This window comes from Oxyura jamaicensis, chromosome 1 (genome assembly GCF_011077185.1).
Source record: "Oxyura jamaicensis isolate SHBP4307 breed ruddy duck chromosome 1, BPBGC_Ojam_1.0, whole genome shotgun sequence".
NCBI classification, from domain to species: Eukaryota; Metazoa; Chordata; class Aves; order Anseriformes; family Anatidae; genus Oxyura; species Oxyura jamaicensis.
Genome location: NC_048893.1, coordinates 5,114,073 through 5,137,284, shown reverse-complemented (window position 1 = coordinate 5,137,284; position 23,212 = coordinate 5,114,073). Strand labels below are relative to the sequence as shown.

At 37.5% G+C, this 23,212-nt stretch overlaps 1 protein-coding gene across 3 annotated transcripts in view; it reads right to left on the bottom strand.

Annotated features, from left to right (window-relative positions):
* Positions 1–23,212, bottom strand: part of CELF2 (CUGBP Elav-like family member 2) — a 565,285-nt gene that overhangs the window by 371,183 nt on the left and 170,890 nt on the right. Inside the window, exon 1 of one of the 3 annotated variants that reach the window (XM_035315490.1) lies at positions 3,591–3,929. The exons of the other annotated variants lie outside the window; for them this stretch is intronic. Within the exon in view, the coding sequence (XP_035171381.1) occupies positions 3,591–3,643 (53 nt within the window). The 5' untranslated portion in view covers positions 3,644–3,929. Of the gene's footprint in view, positions 1–3,590; positions 3,930–23,212 lie in introns of those variants that run through there. 3 annotated transcript variants of the gene reach the window in all.

Below are 23,212 nucleotides of genomic sequence, written 5' to 3'. Positions count from 1 at the left end.
GCACTGCCTTCCAAAGCATGGAAGGCACTTTTGTCCTTTACAGGCTGTTGGGGCGGTGTATGTAGTGGTAAATGGCATTTTGGAGAGAACATTTGAATTGGTACAGACGTCCTACACAGGACATGTTCCCAGCTTCACTAGCCAATTTGTATATTCCTGTTCAGTAAGACTTGTGAAATTTAGGTCATCTGCATGCAGAGCAGTACAGCAAGACTCTGCTGATTCACAGGCTTTAACTTCTCCACTCATTTGAGTGAAAACTTCTACTTTTCGGATTTCACTATGAGGTTGAGAAGTCAAGTTAAAAACTATCCCCCTTCAGCCCCCCACCCCCAGCAATGAGCCATAGAAAGGTCACATACTTCCTCAGGGAGGAATGCAAATGGGTGCAAGGTCTTCCCTGTGTAGGTAACTCATGATTTATGGCACTGTAGTTAGTCTTGTTGGAGCCAAATTAAGGGAGAGAAGCAACAAAGGAGACATGGCCTTGAGGGATTTTCTTTTTGTGCCTCTCCTTGCCAGGTTACTGCTCTACTCTAGCTGTGTTGAGATTCATAGCACAGGCTCTGGCTTCTGAAGCAGCGACCAAAGCCATCCCTGTCACCTACAAGGAAAAAAAGTATGTCACAGAAGTACAGGGAGGGTTTGGGACAGGGATTAGAACAGCTGTTTTGTCTCTCCTGTGCCCTAAGGGGGCTAGATCCCACCTTCTGTAACCCTTTGGAGTGAGGTAAATGGGGTTTTCATGTCCATGGAGGGCTAGTGAGCAAAGACCATTTGTTGGTATGGCTCTGAAGTGTATCAAAAAGGCCTGAAGTTTTGCCAGCCTCTCCTAACTCCAGACACTGCGCTAATTCCAGTCACACTACAGAGTGACAAGGCATCTATGAGAGAAGATCAGGCAGAAGTGTGTTAATGTCAAAGCATCGATGTTATGCTGGGACCTTGTCTGAAAAGAAACATGAGGGGGGAAAAAAAAGGAAGATCTGAGCTCTCAGCAATTTATTTTCCAATAACTTTAATATTCAGATCACTGTCAAGAAACTCAGTGAAGGAAAATATTTTCTGAATTGGGTTTTGTTGTTTTGTTCAATACATTAACTGGTGTTCAGAAGCCCTAACATGAATCCAGTGGGTGCCAAGACTTTCTGGAAAGTATTGTACCACTTACCATCTTACCCCAGACAGAAACAACGGAAAAGGGAGGACGGATGTAATATTATATACACACCATGCTACCATTTATTTGTTTTAATATCTCTGCCAGCTCTCCTAGTGCAATTATTTTACCCCCAGCCATGAGATCTGCCTTCCAGCTAAGCAGGTCTCAAATTGTGAGTGAGTCACAGAATAAATTACAGGGGGTGCACAAGACAAACAAAACGGGGAATTTGCCACCATGGGATACTACTCTGAAGCTGATTGCAGCATTTTCTGCTGCATTTCATTTGGATCTTAAGGAATTATTTCATGTTACCTGAGCAGAACACACCTTTACTTTATTGTAAAGAAGCTAAAATTTATAAAGACAAGTGGAATTGGCTTTACAATTTAATAAGTCACAAGCCACAAACTGCATATTGACTTACAACTAAATATTTTTATTTTTTATTTTTTTACTATCACTGATCATTTTACTTATACTGAATAGTGTCTCTTCCTGCCTTTTAACACTCTGCATCCTGCTGATGATCTGTACAGAGTTGCTGCTGCAATCATACACAATAACTACATAAAGAAGTGTCCAGTAAATCAATTTAATCATATCCCTGACCTACCCTGTGTCTGTAAAGCTCTAATCTCCAGCTTCACACAAAAAGTTAGGAAACTTCTGTCATGCTGTAAGAGAGCCAGGGAGATATTTCTGGTACAGTCATATAAACATGTCATTTTTCTAAGAAAACAGGATTCTTTGAGAGGGCAACAGCCTCTCCTCCTTAAATCATCTCAACTTTCAAGTCCTCCATGTCATCCCTCCACTCAGCAAAAACCTGGTATCACCTGACTAGATCAGCAGAGGAATCAGAAGTTGTCTCAGGATGGGATAAACTTTTCAAATAATTCCTAGAATAGCTTTTTTCTGGCGCACACATGCAGCAGACAACACATATGGAGCTCTGCAAAAGCACTTTCCTGGCATTCGCTTGGGATGACTCACAGGAGTCACTCCAGCTCAGATCACCCTAATATGACCACCCTTCCCTGATGCCACTCAGACTGCTGAGCCTGCAGCACGCTAGCCTCTACACTGAAGTTTAGGAAGTTGAAGAGAATCTAGTCACCACGAACTGGCAGTCCTAAATGACTTAACAACAAAAGTTAAAAATAAAATAAAATAAAATCAAGACCTAAACTTGCAGTAAAACTGCTTAGCCAATTCTCACACCACAGACAAGCATTAAGGATTTTAGTCCACATTGCTATGCACAGGCTCTGAAGACAGTCAGAGAAATTTCAACTTATGAGAAAAGAAAGTTTAACACTCTGCAGATCTGAGGAAAAAAACTCGTAAGTAGACGTTATGGTTTGACTTTTGAAGGGTTGTTTTTCAGCTCATGACATTAAGCTATTAAAAATGTTGCAGCAAGAAGCTCACATATAGTTTAACATTTTATATATTATATAAAAAAAAAACAAAACAATTCACACATCTCTTCAAAATTATTCAAAGTTATAATTGCAATTATTCATTTAAAAAATAATAAAAAACCTTTATTATGTGCAGCTTCATGTTTTGCATAACAGTTGAGGGAAATAAACTTTATATTTAACTAACTTTATAATTTAACCAACTACATTCACCACAGATGTTTCCAGTGCTTTAGTGAAGTTTCTGTAAACCATCTGCAAACTTTTTACATGTTGAGATTCTCAATAGGCAAAGCTATGCAATTAGAACAGCATTAAACACGGACATTTGACACTGTAAAGTTTTAATATCTTCAGCAGGCAGTAACAGTGGGCTCCCCCCCTTCCCTCCCCTCCCCTTATCATTTTTAGCAGCTTGAGTTATTGTTCTTCACTATTCAAAGAATAAATAGTAGTACTGAAGGGAAAAATCAGTAACAACATTTCAGTTTCAAATACATGCCTTAAAGGGACGACAAGCTGGAAGTTTCAAAACCAAAATGAACAAGCGCTTTTTTTTTAAAAAAAATAAAGAAATCTGATTTTTATACCCTCACAAACCTGTTTTCCCCAACTTTCACGCTGTTTTTTGCTCCCCTAAAGTTTCCCACCCATTCCCCTGCAAAGTACAGTGGAGAAAGCAGAGAGTTAATCCTGCAGTTTCAACTGGTGTGAGCCTTTACTATTAACTTGAATTTACAGAGCAATCTTAAAAAAAAAAAAAAAGAAGTCCACACTTCCTCACTGCATTGTAACACTGAGAAGTATATTTTAAAAATCTCCCTCGGGTCTCTCTAAACATCTGCTTAAAGGTTTGCTGTATCTTAAAAGGGCTCTAATTACCAGGAACTCCTCTCTTACTTAAGCCCAGGGCTCACATTTCGATTATAACTCAAGCTCCAGTTAATTTAGGGCTAAACCAAAAAAACGCCTGTACCAAACAGAAGAAAACATAGGCCTACCTTAAAACTTTCCAGCCTTTCAGAGGATCCAAGTCAGAGATTATAGACACCATTATATTAATAATAACAATAAAAATGATAATAATAAAAAAAGAAAACGGCAGGGCAGTCTAACCACAAAAGCAGCAAGTACTCTACTCAGTGTGGGAATGACAACAAACCCAGCACAGCTCTTCCTCCTTCTCAAGCTGATAAGCACTTGTCCCAGCTTCTCTCCACCCCCAAAATCAATCTTGTGCTATATTGCTTCACAGTCCCAGTTTCATTTCTCCACCACTACCTTTTAAAGCCCTTGTAATCTGCTCCAACTGATCAAATGTGACCTTTTTGTAGCCCACTTTATTCCAAGCACAGCCCTCAGTTAAATCTCTCTTTATTAACACCGTCCTTCTTGGCTTTCTTTTGGAACAAACACAGCTCAAGCTTGAAGCCTCCAGTCTTTGCCAGCAATCATTTACAGATTACTGCAAGCTGCAGTCTTCTCCTTTTGGGTATTTCTTCTACCTCTGAGGTTTGCTTTTATATTATTTTCTGGAAGTTGCTGGGGGTCTCCCTTTCCCCATTCTGTGCAGGTTGGAGTTTGACACTTTTAAAGGAGGGACTTTAGAACTGCAACTCCTCTCCCACCCTTTCCTCCTCCCCTTGACTTCACCCCATCTATACACACCCCTTTTCCCCTGCCTCCTGAAAAAGCAGTTCACAACCCTATGAATACAGCAACATCTTTCCCTCCCTCTCTCTGTCTGTCTTTAAAATCTAATAGACTTGATGGATTTGTAAGCTGAAGCTCTGACTGAAAGCAGTCTAATTTATAGCAAGAGTGCTATTATGGTAGAATAATAAAAAGCCTAATAATGCAAAGATATATATAACCTTAGGATGTTTGAAAGCGGAGAAGGTGTCTATAAAATTCCATTAAATCCATTTCTTCTTTTTGTTGCTACTTAAAAAATAAATAGTAAAGCATCCTCCCGATCACCATAGTGATCTGCAAAGTTGTGTAACTGCTCTGCTAGTGTCTGTTTATTCAGAAAAATCTACATGATTGGCTTCTTTTGTGTTATTATAACAGTTTTTGACATTGATTTCCCTGCTTTTGAATATTTCTCTTCTGCATTTTTTCCCTTTACATGTTTTCCATTCATCCTGTGAATGACTGTATCCTCTCCTTGAGCTCCACTAATTCTGTGGGATTTCTGGAAATTCCTAAATTAAAATTCAAGAAAGAAAAAAAAAAAGGCAAAACAGTGTCTTTTAAAGTCTTCAGTCAGAACTAAACTACCCCAAATGACAGATACTTCCACTTTGCTATTTATAGCACAGGCATATGCTCCTAGTTCCTCCCTGCCATCAGTTCTTTTCTTAAAAAAAATATTTTTTTTAAACAGCCCTTGTATGTTAAAAGGAAGCAGTGATATGATGGACACATAAAAATCTGGTAGTGTGTGACATCACACACTCATGGAAACATAACAAAGTGCATAACAAAACATAAACATAATAAGCTTTGGAGACTGCATTAAGTCTTCCACCAATTCCTTTTGGTGTGCTAGAACTTGAGCTGTGCTTTCAGGGCTCCCTTGGCTGCTGTAGGCTGGTTTTGGCAGCCTGAACCTCCCCTTGCTGGTCTCCCCGTGGTACAAAGGCAGCACAGATGGTGACACTCCTCCAAAATGCCTTGTGACCATTTTGTCTGCCAGACAGTAGCCAGGAGATAGTGGTTAGATAAAAATGATCACTTTAATCTACTTAAAAAAATGTCTCCTCTTGTTCAAAGTCAGTGCATCATCGGCCTTTCCTTTAGGAGGAACATGCATTGAGTCCCCTCCTGCCTCTTTTCCTCTGGTGAAGCCCCTGGCTAAGCTTATGGGACCATATCAGCAGATTGATTTAGCAAGCAAGGTCCCAGGTTCAGACATATGGATTTTTTATCCTCCCTTGGGCAACAGCTCCAACACGTTTGCTTTGTCTTGGAGGAGTGTGATAACGGTAATGACATCAGGGACTGCTGATGGAGAGATTGCAGGTACAGATCTGGGGGTGGGAGGGTGGAGGACAGTTTACAGATACTCCACCTTTCTCTTAACAAAAGTTTGGCACAAGGTGATTTGGTCCACTTGTTCATGGATAAACCTTTCAATACTATGGGGCCATATATTTATTTACCCACAGCAAGTGGCTTGCCATGGAAAGTGAAATTCAGTTGCCACTTGTCATATGTTTCTTTGTGGAACTGCTGAAACCTTTATTTTCTGCTTGGAATACAATTAAAACAGATTTCCCAGTATATCCTCCTTCCTTCCCAAAGTTTGTAAGCCATAATTACACAGGTTAACACTTACTTGAGGCTGTGGAGGATGTAACTGGTTATAGTACCTTGCCTCTTCTCCCTTTTCAATGCCTTTCTTTCCCATTTGTTTGTTTTAGGGCCATATTCATGTATTTTGCCATGTAAACTTGTTATTGACTGTTTTCTGTCAATGACCAGGTACCAGGCTCAAAGTAGTAAAGTTTCCAAGCAGTCTACAATCAAACAAACAAAAAAAATCAAGATTCCCTATTCTATTATGTCCCCTTGGCAAGTTTGGTTTGGGTCCTTGTTGCATCTTATCCAGCTGCTGTTGCACATCAAGATGAGATGGGAAATATGATGCTCTACCTTTTATACCCACTTAGGGATACAATGGTTTCAGTTTCTGTACTGGAGTAGGTGTGAGCTGCAAGGGTAAGAGGCCTTTACATCAAGGTTGGATGATTCTACACCCATAGCCACCAAGGCGTAGACACAAGGTGAGACACAAGGTAGAGGACCACAGTTTCTCCTGGTGTAGGTGGAACAAAGGCCAAGGGAAACAACTTGTCCCCTGTCACACACTTCAGGACATTGCCAAACCTGTCCAGAACTCTACTGAGATGCAATGTTTCTTATGCTGTTCACCCAGAAACTCAAAGAACTATCTCCATTTCAAGAATTTTCTCTCTAACAAACATATCCTATGCTTTCCATTATCTTACTTTTCACTGCCATCCCACAGAAAACACTTCATTATTTTCTTCCGATGTATCTCCATTAAAACAATAAATTAGGGATAAAGATTCTTATTGCTTTACCATTTGCAATTATTTATGGTTATTTTTATTGTTTTCAACTTAAATTTTTCATCCTTGGAAGGAAGGCCAGGTCTCCATTTTGCTGGACCTGGCTGGCATTTTGGCAGACTTTCTACAACATTGAAGAAAGCAACCATAAGCTTTCTAAAAATAAAACTAGAAGATTAAGTTTAGCACAGAGAAACTTGTGTCAGGCAATGGATTTTCCAAAACAGCCTCACGTATTTCATAGAGCATGTAGCTATAGTAGGAGAAAACAAATAAAACAGATACTCACTGTAAAATTGTTTTAACTCTTGTGCTTGGATTGCAGTACTCCCTCCCATCTTTTAGCTTTTTTTTTTTTTTTTTTTTTTTTTTGGATTTCTGTTGTGGTTAAGGACTTTGTCTTCAAATCTTTTATTTTATTCTTTAACTGAAGAAATTTCCTGTGATCTTTAGCTTGTTTGCCAAGAAACAGGCAACACATCTGTGAAATATTACTTAGGCAAATTTATTACAGTTAGCCAGAAGGCAACAGCTTTGAAAATTTCCTCTACCTGCTGAAATCCAGCCTATTGTATAACTTGGGTCTTTCATGCCATAACAAGTCCCACCATTGAGAGTTTTGCAGTTCTCGGTTTATATGATAAAGAAGTACAAGCTTTCCAAGATCTTGAGTCATGTTAAAGTAAATATATGTATACTTTTGAAAATGGTATTCGTATATACATGCACATACACAAAGGGATCTCTACGCAATGTCATCATCCTTAGTTTAGACAGCTGTGGAGCCAAAAAAAGTTCCAGATCAGCCAGCTACAAACATTTGAAGGTCAAGTACAGGACAAAGCATTTAAAAAAGCATGAGCAATGATGGCTACTGAGCATTAGAAAGATGCTTTTATGTCATGAGATTTCTTTTTTAGCTGTTTCTTTATTAGAAACTTATTGGGCTGAGGACTTCATAGAGTAGGGCAGGAAAATAAACCAAGTGTAGTAAGCAGTTTAGGCCAGTTATTTAATCCCTTTCAAAGGTGTTATCTCATTCAAAAATATTTTAGGAGCCAAGGAAAGTCTGCCAAAGCACAACTTTTTGGTCACGATACCCAACAGTCGGGTTATCAGGAAATAATAGGGAACTAAATAACTGCTAACATCTTCCCAACACATATTTTCCATTGCTCATCATCTCATCTCGATTGCTCTTTCATAAAAAGCAATATTAAATTATTTGAAAGAAACACTGGTCTTGTACCAGGAAAACCTCATTGTCCCTGGGGAGGCTGTTAAACAAAAGCTTATCTTTTAAAGAGTGGCCTCAAACTTCAGGGCTGCTGTTCTGGGCTGATAAAGACTCTTCTCCAGACTGTCTCATGCTGTCCCTCCTGCCAGCACTACCACCCCCCTGCCTCTCATCCCAGTGCCTAATGCCTGGCCTTTTAAGCAATGTAGTGACTAATTGAAAATGCATTCCAGTGCTTTACAAGCAGCTTTTCCTTTCCTGCTGACCAGCCAGACGTTTTAAAGTCGCCAAGATGTTGTTTAAACTTGGTAACTCAGGCACTTGTTCATGGCCTGGATGAGTGAAAAAAACTGTCTGAATTTAATAATTCTGTTGGAAAGAAAAAAAAAAAAAAAAAAAAAAAAAAGTCCCACTGCTACCACTGCTAGAACCGGTATGAGTAAATCCAAGTATTACAAATCTTTAAAGTGAGCCTATTCTCCCCTGGTGAAATACATGATCTGGGAGACAAGAAATTGTAAGTCTTAAGTTTAAGAAATGCACAAAGTCATGCACCAGTGCTTGAACACAACCGGAGAAAAAGCAGTTACAAGCAGGCATAAATCCAAATGACAATTGCCCTTTGGGAAAGAGTACTGTAACCGAAACACCCCGGAGACAGTCAGTAATCGCTGATTCACAGCCAGTCAATGGCTAGATTCTGGGATTCAGGGCATCTTATCACACAGAGCAAGTTAGAAGTTGGCTTCCTCCAGCAGCTGCAGAGATTTAAGGGGTTTGTTTCTTTGCTGAACAGCAGGCTTGATTGTACAAAGCCTGCACTTTAACAGTTAATCATTAATCTTAAATTACATAAATGTGTCTCATACTTATCGACTTCTCACTTTTACAAAGTCTACAGAGACAAACTTTCCAGATTTTTTTTTTTTTTTTTTTATGGATTTTGATTTTAATGGATTTTCAAGTACTTTCAGGTTTTGCTCATGACAACTACTACAATAAAAAGCCTTATGAACAAAGATGTGTTTTGTGCTTATTCACCCAGCAGAAAATGACTGTTACGGCATACTTTATTATGGGAGAAATGCTTTCCAGCCTCTCTGAAAAGACAGCCTTCCCCAAACTCCCGTCATCCTAATTGTTTTTAAGGTGTTTGTAGTTTACTTTAAACAGCATATGAGCCAAACATTTATGTCCTGTGCTAAATTTCTCTTTATTGGCTAGCAGGAGAGTTTCTTCATTCTGCAGATTCATAGGCAGAGCAAGAACACTTCTGTAGTCCAAGGCAGGGGTTGCCCTTCCTAACCCAAAGGAAAGAATGAAAGAAAAGAAAAGCTCCTTGTACTTGCCACACATTTTCAAAAAGAGCTACTTGCACACCCCAATCTGCTCCTTTCATTCCATTCGGGGGAGTCATGGGTCAAATTTGGTACAGAGGAAAATAGCAGCCGTTAACCCTTCTGGTGCCACAGTAGCCTGAAATGCCAAAGCTGACATTGTCTGTCTATTCATTTCCATTCTTTTGGTGTCAGGTCATACAGCGAGCACCAAGAGGTAATTATGAATCCTTGTCAAAAGGTTATTGTTCAGGCTGCCTCCCTAACACAGTCCAGAAAATAAAAACTTTGGTAATGACCTTAATAAGTGCTTTGTTATGAAGGCCATGTTTTCACATGGACCACAGCTGCATTTATACAGACTGAATTCCATCTCATGCAGCATTGAAGTATAAATCTCAGAGTAATTTAATTATGCTGAATGCATACTGTAAAATGTTTAGGGGAGGATTTCCAAAGACAAAAAGGACAATTAGTGCTCCCATATCCATGTGTTTTGAATAGACTCTAAACATTTACCTCTGGTTTTCTATCCATTGCAGGAGTCCAGAGAAAAGGAAAGTTATTGGTAAGGGACTAGATGGAGATATTTAGCTAATTCCACTTAGTCTTCCTGACATTGAGAAAACTATTTTTTTTTTTTACGTGTCCTACTTTCCCATCTGGGAGGGACAGATACCACCCTAGCAATTCACAGAGCAGAACATTAGGAACTTAGTAGAAGACCGAAAAATTGTCAGCTTTCTGAAATTCCCTTCTTTCCAAGATTGTTTTAAGTCTAAATCAACTGAAATACTAGTTTGTCATTCAGTGTAAAAGAACATGATCTGTTGAGACAGATGGTTTCTACTACCTCAAAAATTTGAGAGTTGCTGTAGCTAAACTAGAACCCCATGAAGCTTTAAATAATGGTCACCTATACCATAGCCTTTACAAATAAAAAATAATTTCAAAGCTCCTAAGTCCTAGAGGGAAATAAGTGGAAAATAATGAAAAGGGAATAATGATGAAATTGAGAAAATGTTAAAATAAATATTTCATTTTTGAAATTTAATCTTTATGAAATGACAGTCAGGCATGTAATTTTGAAAGTACCAACCACAAACTCCTACCTTGTACATTGAGCTTCTATCCTTTAAACAGGGGAAGGGGGAGGTGGAGGGGGGGGGGGGGGGGGGGGGGGGGCGGGGAAGGGAGAGGGGACATCCCCAGTAATTGTATGCTATATTGAACTAAAGATGGTTACATGCAAGTAGGGAAAGAGAAAATGCTTTAGATGCCTGAGCAATCACATGCATATTTCATATGAAGGCATGAAAGAACATCCTTTTTGCCTGTGTATGAACTGCATCAGCTCAGGCTGAGATTGTATCTGATGTTGGTTGGTCAGGATTCAAGATTTTCTGGATTCACTAGAGATGACACAGTTTCATCTTCCCTTCCTATTACAAAAGCAGGGAGATAGGTCAAAAAGGGAAAGACCACTTTTTGTCATAACAGCTGCCAGGAGATTCTTCTCTTCACAAAAACCAATTAAATGTCCTGAGTCTGGGCATGTAACTCTCTTGGAGCCTTTGCATAAAGATGTGTGCATAGATACAAGCATCTACAAATCCATGTACAGGTGTGTCATATACCCACACAGAGCACCATGGAGCACACTAAAATAATCTTTTGCTTTCCCTACGAAAAATACTCAACATGCTATCCTTGTGAAAACAGTGCAAGAGAGAGTTTCATAGCAGTGTTATTACATCACTAGAGGGTTGGAATTAAATTCAGGTCTAAAATGCAATTTATCCATTAAAAAAATTACTAAAAAGTTATTTTCCTCATGAAGAGGTAAACAGAGAAAGCTCTTCTCTCCTCTCCTCTCTTCTCTTCTCCAACTATTTTCTATTATCACATAAAAAAAAATATATTTTATATATGGAAAAAAGTACTTTTTTTTTTTTTTTCTATTTCTGAACACTTCTCTTTTTAAATAAAGTGTCACACAAATGCTCATTCATTCCCATGCTGACTATTCCATTATTTCCTTAATCTCTTCATGCAAGTTTTATATTTTCAAAGCATTAATAACTAGGGTAGCCCAAATTAAATTATTTATATATACAGCCCATATTCACACATGTATTTTGTTTACAAAATGTCATTTTCTTCTGTTCAAAAATATTCAAAATCTCATGTCACATTTTTCTTTCTGACCTCATCTTCAAAAGTCAATGTAGTGATCTTTCTACTAGACAAGATCTGGGCTATGATTCCAATAAAGACAAGCACTGGTTCCCATGTTGAAAATAAAGCATTTTTATTACTTTTTAAACCTCAGGCATAAACATTCATTTCTTCATCTGAAAAAATCCAACAAATAAAGACTGCAAAAATAGATTAACAGAAACAACTTTCTAGAATGCTACATTGCCCTCTAGATAGTGGATGTCTTGAAAATTGCATTTTTTATGGTTTGGCACATAGAGTAAAAAGGAAAATATTTTATATTCTCATTTGGCAATTGGTATAGCCTCAGCAAACCAGTACTTCCCTGGAAGCTGCAGGAGCTAACAGTGGATGTGTTCCCAATGCCTGCATTGGGCAGGTTTGTTAATAGCTCTTGGGGTTTCCTTCAGAAATTCACTTCACAGGTTCCTGGTGTGTCAGGCCAGAAGATATCAGTGGATCATCACGTACAGTTCCTTAGATTTCACTGTTTCCCCGTCTGACAGAACTTGAAGAGGACCAAATTGCAAATCATGTTCATCTGTTCCAAATCAGTCAGGAAGATAGTTTCCATCTAAGATCAGGAGGGGAAGGTACTGCTGTTTTTCATAACAATTTGTTCAAATACTTTGTATTTATTTGTTTTGCAGCTTGTCTATAAATGACAAATTCTAGTTGTTGCTAATTATTCCTTATCCAGTAATTTGAAACAGCTTTTGAGGAGTCAGTATTTTCCTCTTGCAGAAACAGGTACCTAGGCACTTTTCAGGCTACTTTCAGATTCTGAAAACTTTTTTTTTTATTTTTTTTTTTTATTTTTTTCTTTTTGATATCAGATTCTTAGAAAGTAAAGATTATTTGAACTAATCATGAACAGACCTAATTTTTCTATGAAATATTGTTTTTTTTTTTAGTCTCCAATGGAACATTTATTTGGCTCTAGAAACAACAACAACAAAAAAGGTTGAAATCTTCCCAAACAGCCTGAATTCTATATGGCTAACTTAAAGAAAATGTTCTTTACTATTTGATATATTTTTTTCTCACTCAAAGGATGTTTTCAGACAACCCTATTTTCAAAATCAGAAGCTGCATCTAAAATTCATGTTAGTTTTATGATGTCAGTAGTGGGTTCATGCTTCATGTTGACATAATTGATGACAAAACTGAGCCTAATACATCTTCAAAAATGCAATCTTCCAGCTGAGGCCTGCTTTGAGATGTTAATTGGCCTGTGCTCAATCCATTAAATTGTGCTTTGTTGGTAATGAAGAGTCATAATCTTCCCTAGATTGCCAAAGCACACGAACAGTAGAATCCAGGAGTACCAAAGCTGTGTTGTTATTTTTTCCTTGTAATTTCATAAAAGAATGAAATGGATATTTTTGATGGAATTCCTGGTTTTCATGAATTACATTAATTAAAGTTTTTTTCAGCCAAATATTCTGTATCTTTTTTTTGGTATTTTCCCATTCATGACAGATTTAAAAACCTGTGGCTATGTGGGGCAGCACACCTTCCCTTCTTGAATCCAAAGAACATTAACATGACCACAGTCTGATAAACAGTATCTCCCTTTCAGTGCAGATTAATTTGGTCTACACATTTAAAATAACCTATTCCTCTGAGATGTTTCTAGCAACCTAATTTTTAGTACATTTGAAACAAATGTCACCCTTAGATGATATGAGCAGATTGTCCTTCTACATTTCAAATATGGAACCTATGTATTTATCACCTATGGGCTAGAAAATAATATTGTCCACTTCTATCTTTCCTGAACTGCCATTAGTGACTTTAGCTTATAATGACCTATACCAGGAATTTACATCCAGATGGTACGAATACCACTGTTGGTCTGGAAACTGCTTTAAAATAGTGCTCAGCCCAGCACACAAGTGATGTCATTTTATACCCCACCCGTATATGCTGAAAGTTTGCCAGCTCTTGCTGAAGCAAATTCCTTCTTCCCAGTTCCCATCTGGCTGCTCTCCCCTGCTGTCAGAGGTCAGAACCATTTTAGTGAAACCACCTGAACTGATATGTGTGTCACAGTTCAATCTCACATCTGACCAACACTGCTGTTGTGGAAATCTGCCTTGACCTGGTCAGAAAGACAGCTTCTGGATACTCAGAATTAAAAAGCTAGACTTAAGCATTAACATACTACGTTATTTATTTATTTTATTTTATTTTTATTTATTTATTTATTTTTAAATTTCTGCTCCAAAAACTGCTGTAAAATCTGGCAGAGAACTGGAGAAATAGTAGCTGCAACTTCATCAGCCTTTGAATTTGGCAGAAAGGAGAGCTTTACCAAGATCAATGAAGTGCTGAGGATCATGATTTATTCTGGAGCTCTGCTCAGGGGAGGAGAAAAGGGAAGGTGCTCTCGTCTCTGCAAGCACTGCTTGTGGATTTATTGGGAGCTATCATCTAGAGCTGAGAGAAGAAATTCAGTGTGTATGGATACTCTTTGAAAGACTGCCAAAGGCTTTAGAAATAAGAACATAAATTGAAGGTGAACAAAACTGCAACTGAAACTATCTTCAGTAAATATAATTAAGAAAATAACCTAGTGAATGAAAAAATGCATTGGATTTTTAGAAATTATATCATTTTCAATAATTCAAGAAAAGGGCTCCTACAGGCAGGAATTCCCAAATTAAAGAGTGAAATAAGAACCACTTTCAAGTAAATGGTCTGTCCCAGAGCCAAACTGTTACAGCCTTACCAGCAACAGTACCAGTATGTGGCAATAAATGTTCAGAGTCCCCTGAGCTATAGCACTGCTGTTTTCTCCTGGCACACCTTCAGTTTCTTCCACTTGTTTGGAGTCCTGACAGGCACCCTCTGCTATGCTTTTAGCTTCTCTGTGAAAATCTTATGTATTTCATATTTTTTCATCATCTAATTCTCTCTTTCTTATTTCTTTCATTGCTACATTTCTACATATCTTTAATTACTGTCCATACCACTGAGATGGCCTAAGCTTTTAGCCAAAGGTGTCCTCTTTGTTGATAATCTAATAAACAGTTAATAAAGAACTTTCTATTTTCCAATCAGTTTCATCCATGAATTTTCTCTTTTGAAAAGTTTTCTCTTTTAAAGCACCAGTGTGTGTGTGACTAGCTGGGATGTATTCAGTTTACCGCACTGAATGTAATCATTTCATGATAATTCCTCCTTAGGCAACCAGTAGCTTCCAGTCTAGTGACAAATTCATCTTAATCCACAATAATGAAGTCCAAAACAGACTTTGTTTGCATTGAGCATTATACTGTTTGTATTTGAAACTTCTTTCTTTTAAAAAACAAACAAACAGAAATCATCATTGATATTTTGCTACCAACTACACAGATACAGTAGCCACGTCTCTGGAATTGAAGTCTCCCACCACACCACATTTCTTCTCCCCACATTACTGATTGGTGCTTATGGAATAATGCATCTGGTTCTAAGGTTAGATTTGTGTCTTTTGTTTGAAATAATTGAGTGGAGCTGACGTTATAGCACTGTTAGTTCTATAATTGATTGGTGTGTCCTTTCAGTCCCGCTAAAACAGATTCAAACAGTGGTTATAGTACAGAGCAGTGCCTCTCCTATGATCCCTATGGTTCATGAACCTATGCACAGAACTCCACAGCACCTGACTGTGGGAAACTCCTGTTCTATCTATCCATTACAAATGATGTCCATTTCAAGAATTCTCTCTCTAGAAAGAGTATTTTGTGTTTTAAATAGATTGATTTTTTCAGGCTCTTCTTTTTGAGCAATTTGGTGTGACCTGGTTTTGAGCAGGAGGTTTGACTAGAGAGCTCCTGTAAGGTCCTTTCCAACTTCAGTCAAATATGATCTTAAAATATATTCCTTTCCATTCACTTTTTTTTTTTTTTTTCAATCCGCCATTTATAAATTGCTTATTAGTAGAGATATTATGCCTGATTATTCAACCTGATTATTCAAATCAACAGTTTTTCAGCAAGATAACTATCATTTTTTTTCCTACCTAAATTCCTAATTTCCTTTGATTTTAATTCACAGATCTAGCACTCACAAGTGAAAAATAAGACAACGCATATATTTCACATTAATTGATGCACAGGTTCAATTTTTTGTCATTAATTTTCAATTTGGACTGCGTGGGCCTTCATAATACCATACTACACAAACTAGTTTAAGCCCTCTTGGCTGCTCCAACAACTATTCAAGTGAAAAGTTAGTTGTGTGCTCTATGGGTTATCAGCTGAGGGTCAGGCTGTGCTAAGCACAGACAGCTTTCAGCCAGCCTGGAGCACAGGTACAGCCATCCGGGAATGGGGTGAGACTGACCTCCCATATGTTTCAGTCAGTTTGTGGCTTCCACAGTCCTAGAAAACTGGCCTTTCTCCAACAACAACAACAACAACAACAACAACAAAAAACCCTAAATTTTCTGCTGTACTTTTGTTGTAACCAGCTAGAGCCTTCCCAATGTGCTCTGCTTTTCACTCTCCAGCTTGCCTTATGAAGTAGAGCTAACGGGGGCAACATCTGCTCCCCTGCATCCTTCTCAGGATCAAGGAGCAAGAGGTGGTGATGGTGGTGATGGGATTATAGAAAAAAAACAGTTGTGTAAGGCACGTGTTGTGCTCTTCTGAGGACTGTACAACAGCTGAGGCCTGGGGATCTGAGGGGATGAGTCACTTAAGCCAGACACAAACTTTCCCCCACCACCTCCCCACCTCACATGAAAGGGAAGAGGGTCGGAGCCAGACCATCTGGACAGCTCTGTGGGAGTGGAGGCCTGCAGAGAGGATTGGGCCGCCCGCAATGCCTAGCAGAAAACAAAGCAAAACAACTTGCTCTGCAGTCTTCCTAGAACATGCTCATCAACAGCTATCAGCTGATTTTATATCAATGAGCGTTTGCAATGCTTAACCCTTATTTCCACTCTCCAAATGGGAAAGAAGATTAAATTAAAGAAGAAGGGAATATTATGAAGGTGATTACATTATGGAGAAGGTTCACTGTGAAGAGGATTAAATCTGTGAGAATGTTTCAGAGACAACACCACACTGAAATTTTACACAGAACTGCTTAGAAATTGCTATAAGGATTTAAAGTGCTCTATTGACGTCACTCTTCCCGACTATATTCACAAAATGTTTAGAAGTTAAACTTAAAATGAAAATTCATAGGGTAGGCAACTGAACAAACAAGGTAATATGTGACTGGAAAATGTAGATTTACATAGTTATTGATTTTTAATGAAAATCTCAAGACAATTTCTTCACTGATGAAAATCAAATCTTCCCTTGAACAAATTATTACAAAGTAGGCAAAATTAAGAGTTGTTCCTTTATTATTAAACTAGAAATTTTCCAACTTTTATAAATTCCCCAGTTATTATTTTCCATTAGCCACATTACCCAATCTAACTACACACACACACATATATATATATTCTTCCTAGGACCATTCCAGCATTTTATTGGTTTTGAATCACCCAGCAATAAAACACACAATGGAGAGAAATTTGCAATTGTGGTATATAGTTATGTTATCTATTCAGGAATGTATGAATCTGTCTTATACTTAATATACCATTAAAAGACAAAAAAAAAGGCTTAAAATTTCTGTTAGTGTTATCACACATGCTACCCCCAAAACTGGCATATTCCCTCATCTTCTACTATTTTCTACTATTGTATTGCCTATGGATACTGTTAAGGGAAGATTTATAGTAGCTGACACAGTTAAAACAAAAACTTCTGGCTAAAACTACAAAGCATTCACTCTCTGAAAGAATAAAGATGCTTTCACAAAGCTTAAAAATAAATTACAGATTTTTTGGTTTATGCTTCCTATACTCATTTTTTCCAAGTAGATGAATTTAAATAAAGGACCGTTGAATCATCAAAAATAATGATGTATACTTAATGAGACCAGCTTTGTTAATTTTACTTTTTGAGGCTCAGGTTTTATATAACGTATACTTCGTGGAAGTTTCAGTGGGATGTGACAACCATCATCAACCAGTTCCTTCTCATGAATTGCTGCAGAAAGTGCCTGTGTTGATAGAAAATGAAAGTACAAGTAGCTTTTGAATCTCTTGATATTTAAATTTTAATGACAGGAAAATTGCAATACAAATTAAAAATATTTTAATTGCCTCTGAAATGATTGTTATTGAAAGGATTTGAAGGTACTAGAATGTTTGGAAGTTTTAGAATAAAGAGAATACATAGGCTGGGAAAATTATCTTCACTCTTATTAAAAATGTGTTTATCAAAGATACAACATTTGGGGAATCACATATAGCTAGCTTTTCTTCTAACACCCATGTTGAATTACCAAGTGGAGTGGGTTCCTTCTGTTCAAAATATCAAGAAATAAAAGTCCAAATATGTGTCATGATACAGGCAAATTTCTGTTGCTTTTAATTTGGCAGAAGTATAGGAAATGTGGAAGAGATGTCAATAGAGCTTAAAAACCCCACAGTGAAGTTGAACAATGGTACAATTCCAAATCTTAATTAGTTTATTGATTAGCTCTGTAAAGATGATGCCCTGATAACAAAAAAAGATATGTTACCTGTCCTCTGCCTATTGCAGTGCTATAGCAATTCAAGCAAACTTTGTGTACAGATTTAAATATTTGTCTCTACAGCCTATTTGGATAAACAAGGAGCTCAGAGGATTTAGCTAACCCCCATCTGGTTACTTTAAAAGCAGAAGTACAAAAATATCAAAGTAACAAAAACAAAAAATCATTTTAACTTGTCTCCATCTGGCAATTTTAATAATGGAAATGCAAAGTTACAAAATGTGCTGGCTATCCAGGATTTGTAAAAAATGAAAAATTCTGGTTGAAGACATTGAACAGTTTCCTGCACAAGACAGGTTAGCTAAGAGTTCAGCTGAGCTTTGACTAAAAAATTCCACATGGCAGGAATCTAGGTCACAGTTTAGCAAAGTGTAGGAAAAACCTTTTTCTTCCTAAATGCTGGGGCTTACAGTGATACATAAATTACTGCCTTGTAAAACAACTTGAAAATAACAGCCCCAATTAGGGTTTACTAACATTAACAATAGAGCACTTTTTTTCTGGGGTGACTAAAGCCAAACAAGATTTCTAAAATACCTATTTCTACAACTGGTGATGTGACCATAATTTAAAATTTTAACACTCCGTTGCATTCTCAGAAATGTTCTATTTTGGCTAATACATTTAGTAGTTGAAAGTGTTAAGGTTGTTCAGGAAGGTCCTGGTCAAATGCTCATTGAAAAGAGAAAAAACTTAAACTATTTCAGTGGAAACCTATAGATCAGGCTTACTGAGAATTAAGAAACTTGCATGTTAAGACCATCAGTGCTGCAACTTTTAAAGCAATATAATTCTGAAGTTAGTCCAAAACCTTTCCACAGTGGGTTTGAAATAATTATGGTTTGCAGGTTTGCATTTTTCCCCTTCTCTCTCTCTCTCTCTCTCTCTTTTTTTTTTTTTTTTTTTTTTTTGTTCTTCCCACTTCTCACTTTTGTTTTGTTTCACTTTGAATACTTCACAGTGTTTGTATTTTGAAAGCTGGCCTATTTTCCCTTACAAAGCAGCAGATTCAGTTTGTGGTATAAATGCTAAATCAGCATGTGTCAAACTTGTTAAACCTTTTTTATGCCAAGCCTTGAAGGACCTGATAAAATAAAGCTGTAAAGATATACATTTTAATAAAACATTATTCATGCACTGTTAGTCCACAAAATATTCTCGTGTACTATATAGAAATGAAAAGCAACATTTTTCTGGCCTAAAGCTAACTTTTTATGACTCCCTTGGTAATTTTTCCATTCTTTAATATTATTTTATTTATTTATTTAACAATAAGCCTTCAGAAAGGGATGGCATTTTTCTTGACACATTTGCATATGCTTTTTTTTTTTTTTTTTTTTTTTTCCCTGATCTTTTACGTCATCTATAGGAAAATTAATAGGCATATGGAAATCAGAAAGGCAACTGCTGGAAGCAGTACGTGCTGATAAAAACCTAGAGACAACAGCTCTGTCAAGGGTGGAATGGTGATTGTTTGGTTCTGACATTGACCTGGGAGTTGGGAGATCGGGGTTTCCTTTCCTAATCTGCCTGACCCCCCTGAGTGCTATCAGCCCTTTGTTTGCTCAATGGGAATGATAATACTTACATTCTCCCATTCTGTCATCTATTTAAATGAAAGCCAGCTTGAGACTTCTACTCTCTTATAGCGCTGGTGCAGTGCCTAGCACAGTGACACAATAATTTCAGCTAATGCTTTTAGGTATTACCACAAGATAAAACTATACGTTCGTCACACTTCCTTAGTGTGTGATCCTGCCTTCCCGCAAGTCTGAGAAAGAAATCCCTGAGACAAAGAAGACATTGACGTTGGCTTGTGGGCAAAGCCAAGTCTTTGTGTGTTTAAGCACTGGAGCATGAAGGTTTGTATTTCCCAATCTGTAAGTCCTTTAATGCATCCGAGAGCCTCAGGTGTTCAAATACTGTCTGGATTCTGTAGGCTTTCCTATGATGTTGATGGATATGTGTATTGTATTCAATGGTAGATGGATAGTTAGCTCTTGCTCTCATTCAAGAAATCTCTTTTATTAGTGTGGTTTTCATATAGTTGGACTCCATTCATGTTTGTGACTCACTTCTCTCTGTAAGCCATCTATTAAGCTGTATCAGAGGACATGAAGAGCACTGTGCTATCCTTAAAGATGTTGGTAAATTTCCAGGATTTGTGAATGTAAAGACCTCTAGGACCTCCAGAGTATGTCCCCTGGAAATCTGCAGGTATTGGTTGTCCTACAAAGGACTTTCCGCTAGAAGAGAAGCTACCATTGGTAGATCAAGCCCCAGTATATGCAAGCTTTTTTTCCCATCCCCACAGCAATCAATAAAACTTCCATGGATTTTTGTAGCCTCTTATGTCCTGATGGTTCATGGTGTGGGTCACTGACTCTTTGTCTGATAGGGAAAGAGACCCCAGATGTGTGACAGCCATGTGGACCTTTTTCAGAGTCTTTCAACAATACAAACTAGTTGAAGGGTTGTCCACAGTTTTTCAAAGATCTTGAATCTGGCCCTGCTCTTGCTGACTCAATGACCAGCAATCAAAGGCATCATCTGGATCAATAAGGAGTACTTCATGAACAAACAAAAACTTTCTTCTTTGAGTAAGAACCAATTGCTGTGCAAATATCAAGGACTGTAGCTGGGTTCACTATACAACCATAAAAAATCATAAGGGCTGCAGGAGATAATAATCTTTAATACATCATGACAAAGTATCACTTTTTCTTATTAGGGGAAAAATGAGGTGCTTGGAGAAAGACACAGAACTGCTGTTGGGAATGTAGTTTAGCTCCTCCACTCTAGGCATCGGTAGCACAAAGCAAGTTATTCTTTCTTTCTCTCCCCATGCCTGTGAGTATTTTTTCCTGTCTTGAAGGAGTCCCACTGTTCTTCCCTGCCTTCCACACCTGCTCTCTTCTTCCCTGTCTGCTGAGTTACAAAGTAAAACAATAAACATTTTGAAACACAAAAATTCTTGTAGTTTGGCTCCCTGTACTTGGAAGCTAATGAACTAAAAAGGAAGGAAATATATATATATATATTTCTAACTGAACCTCGAGTTCCTCATTCAGCTAATGAACCACTCAAATGTGAAGTTTAAATCTATATCTGACCATACTTAAAGTTATTTTGGACTGAGGATTTAACTGGATTTTTTGCCAAAATTTGGACACCCAAGGATATTTATAGAGAATTGTGCAAAAGTAGGTAGAAAACTGTTCTAGGGTCTAGGAGGTGGGTTTTGCTTCACTAACATGCTGGGTGATTAATGCAAGCCACTTAACATATCCTTCCTCCCCCTTGCTGTGCCTTAGGTTCAGGAGGAACAATGACATTTTTCTCTTTTGTACTGATTTGAAAGCTACTGATGAAAACTGCTACTTAAGGATTAGTTAGTAACATGGAGAGGAAATTCTTGGAAAAAAAAAAAAAAAAAAAGAGTGAGAGAACAGTAATATGCTTTTTAGACCAAATACATACCCCATGTTTTAAGACAGAAAAAAAAAAGCCTTTCTGAGAAAAAATGACATTTGCAGAAAGAAAAAAAAGGAAAAAAAAAAAAAGGCAGCAAAATCTGAAAACAGATTAATTCCTTGTTTTGCTGAACATACTTCTAGAATATGGTTATGTTATTCACAAGCAAAGACAAACCTGAAAGGAATGACTGGTTGATTTCCCGTATCCCTGTAAGTGAAGCTGTTATTACCTTTGCTGCTGCTCAGAAAAATCTCAACAGGTCATAACATTCCACTGTGTGCTTTAGACCTGAAGGCGCAAGGGAATTCACATTCATTTAATGATACTGCAGTACTGCCTCCATAAATCCCCTCAATGGGACAAGTTGTAGGCCCAGCTTGATGAGATAAAGATAGTGTTTTATACCAAGTTTTCAAGCTTCATTCTAAATAGTCATTGATTTTGTGGGTATACATCAGAATTTTACGTTCTTTTGGATATCATTGTCTACAATTTCATCTTTTACTTTAAAAAGAGCAGCAATTGACTGTCAACACCCAGAATACATCCTACTACATCCATCTACTGTGTTTTAGGATCTTTCTGTAATGCAATAAAGCACTTTTATTTCATATGAAGGATGATTTATACTGAAGTTAACATCTTAAGTGTAACACTTCCACACTGGGTAATGTTATCAGAGAATATATTTCTTCTCTAAGAGTCAATCTAATATCCAACTTGCTTTTGCAATGAATGTTTCCATAATGTAAAACAAGCACTTTGATACTAATAGAAATAAATGGCTGAAAGAACACAAAAAATTGAGAGCTTTTGCTTACTATTTAAATTATTTCAAATAGCAGCGCTGTGTGAAATTTTAATGCACTCTCTCTGCAACAGTTAGATATTAAAATGGTCCAAAGATTAGAAAATCACTTAAAAATGTAATTAATACAGCAGCACAATTCTCTGTGGTCTGTAAGATATGATGCATTTACTGTAGCAAATAAAACATAGCATAAGACAGTCATCCACGTGTATTAAACATCTAATCCATTAAAATATGTACATAGATTTACTCTATTTGCCTTACAAACTTCGTATCTTCTGTCCTAGATATTAAAGAGTGATGTTGAATTTAATTTTATAGTTTCTTTGCTGCTGTTGGTTTTTCAGTCCATTTCTTTAGAAAATTCCTACAGTCTTAAAACAACAGTAACAAAGCTGATAAATAAATATAAGAATTTACCCTGAAAAATTACTCTTAGTCATGTTTACGGGACTATAGGATCACAGGAAAGTTCAAACAAGAAGAAACCTTAGGATATCACATACCTCAACCTCCTGCACAAAGCAAAGCCTGCAGTGGTTTACTTTTTCACACACATTTAGATTTTAGTACCTAAATTATCATATTGATACTTGGTTAGAGGTTCATAACTGGGAAGATATTCTTGCTCTCAACAACCAGCTGCATCCTGTGCAAATATGTGCATTTGTGCTTTGAAATGATGGCCTGTTTTCCTGGGGGTCTCAGCTTCTGAAGCCATTATTGTGTCTGACTGTCTCATGAAAGCTTTGCCAAAAGAAAGGTAGTTTCCGCTGCCACCCCCCCCCCCGTCCCCCCCCCCCGCGCCCCCCAATATCTTTATGTATGCCCTTATATCCAGTTTCTGAGGTTG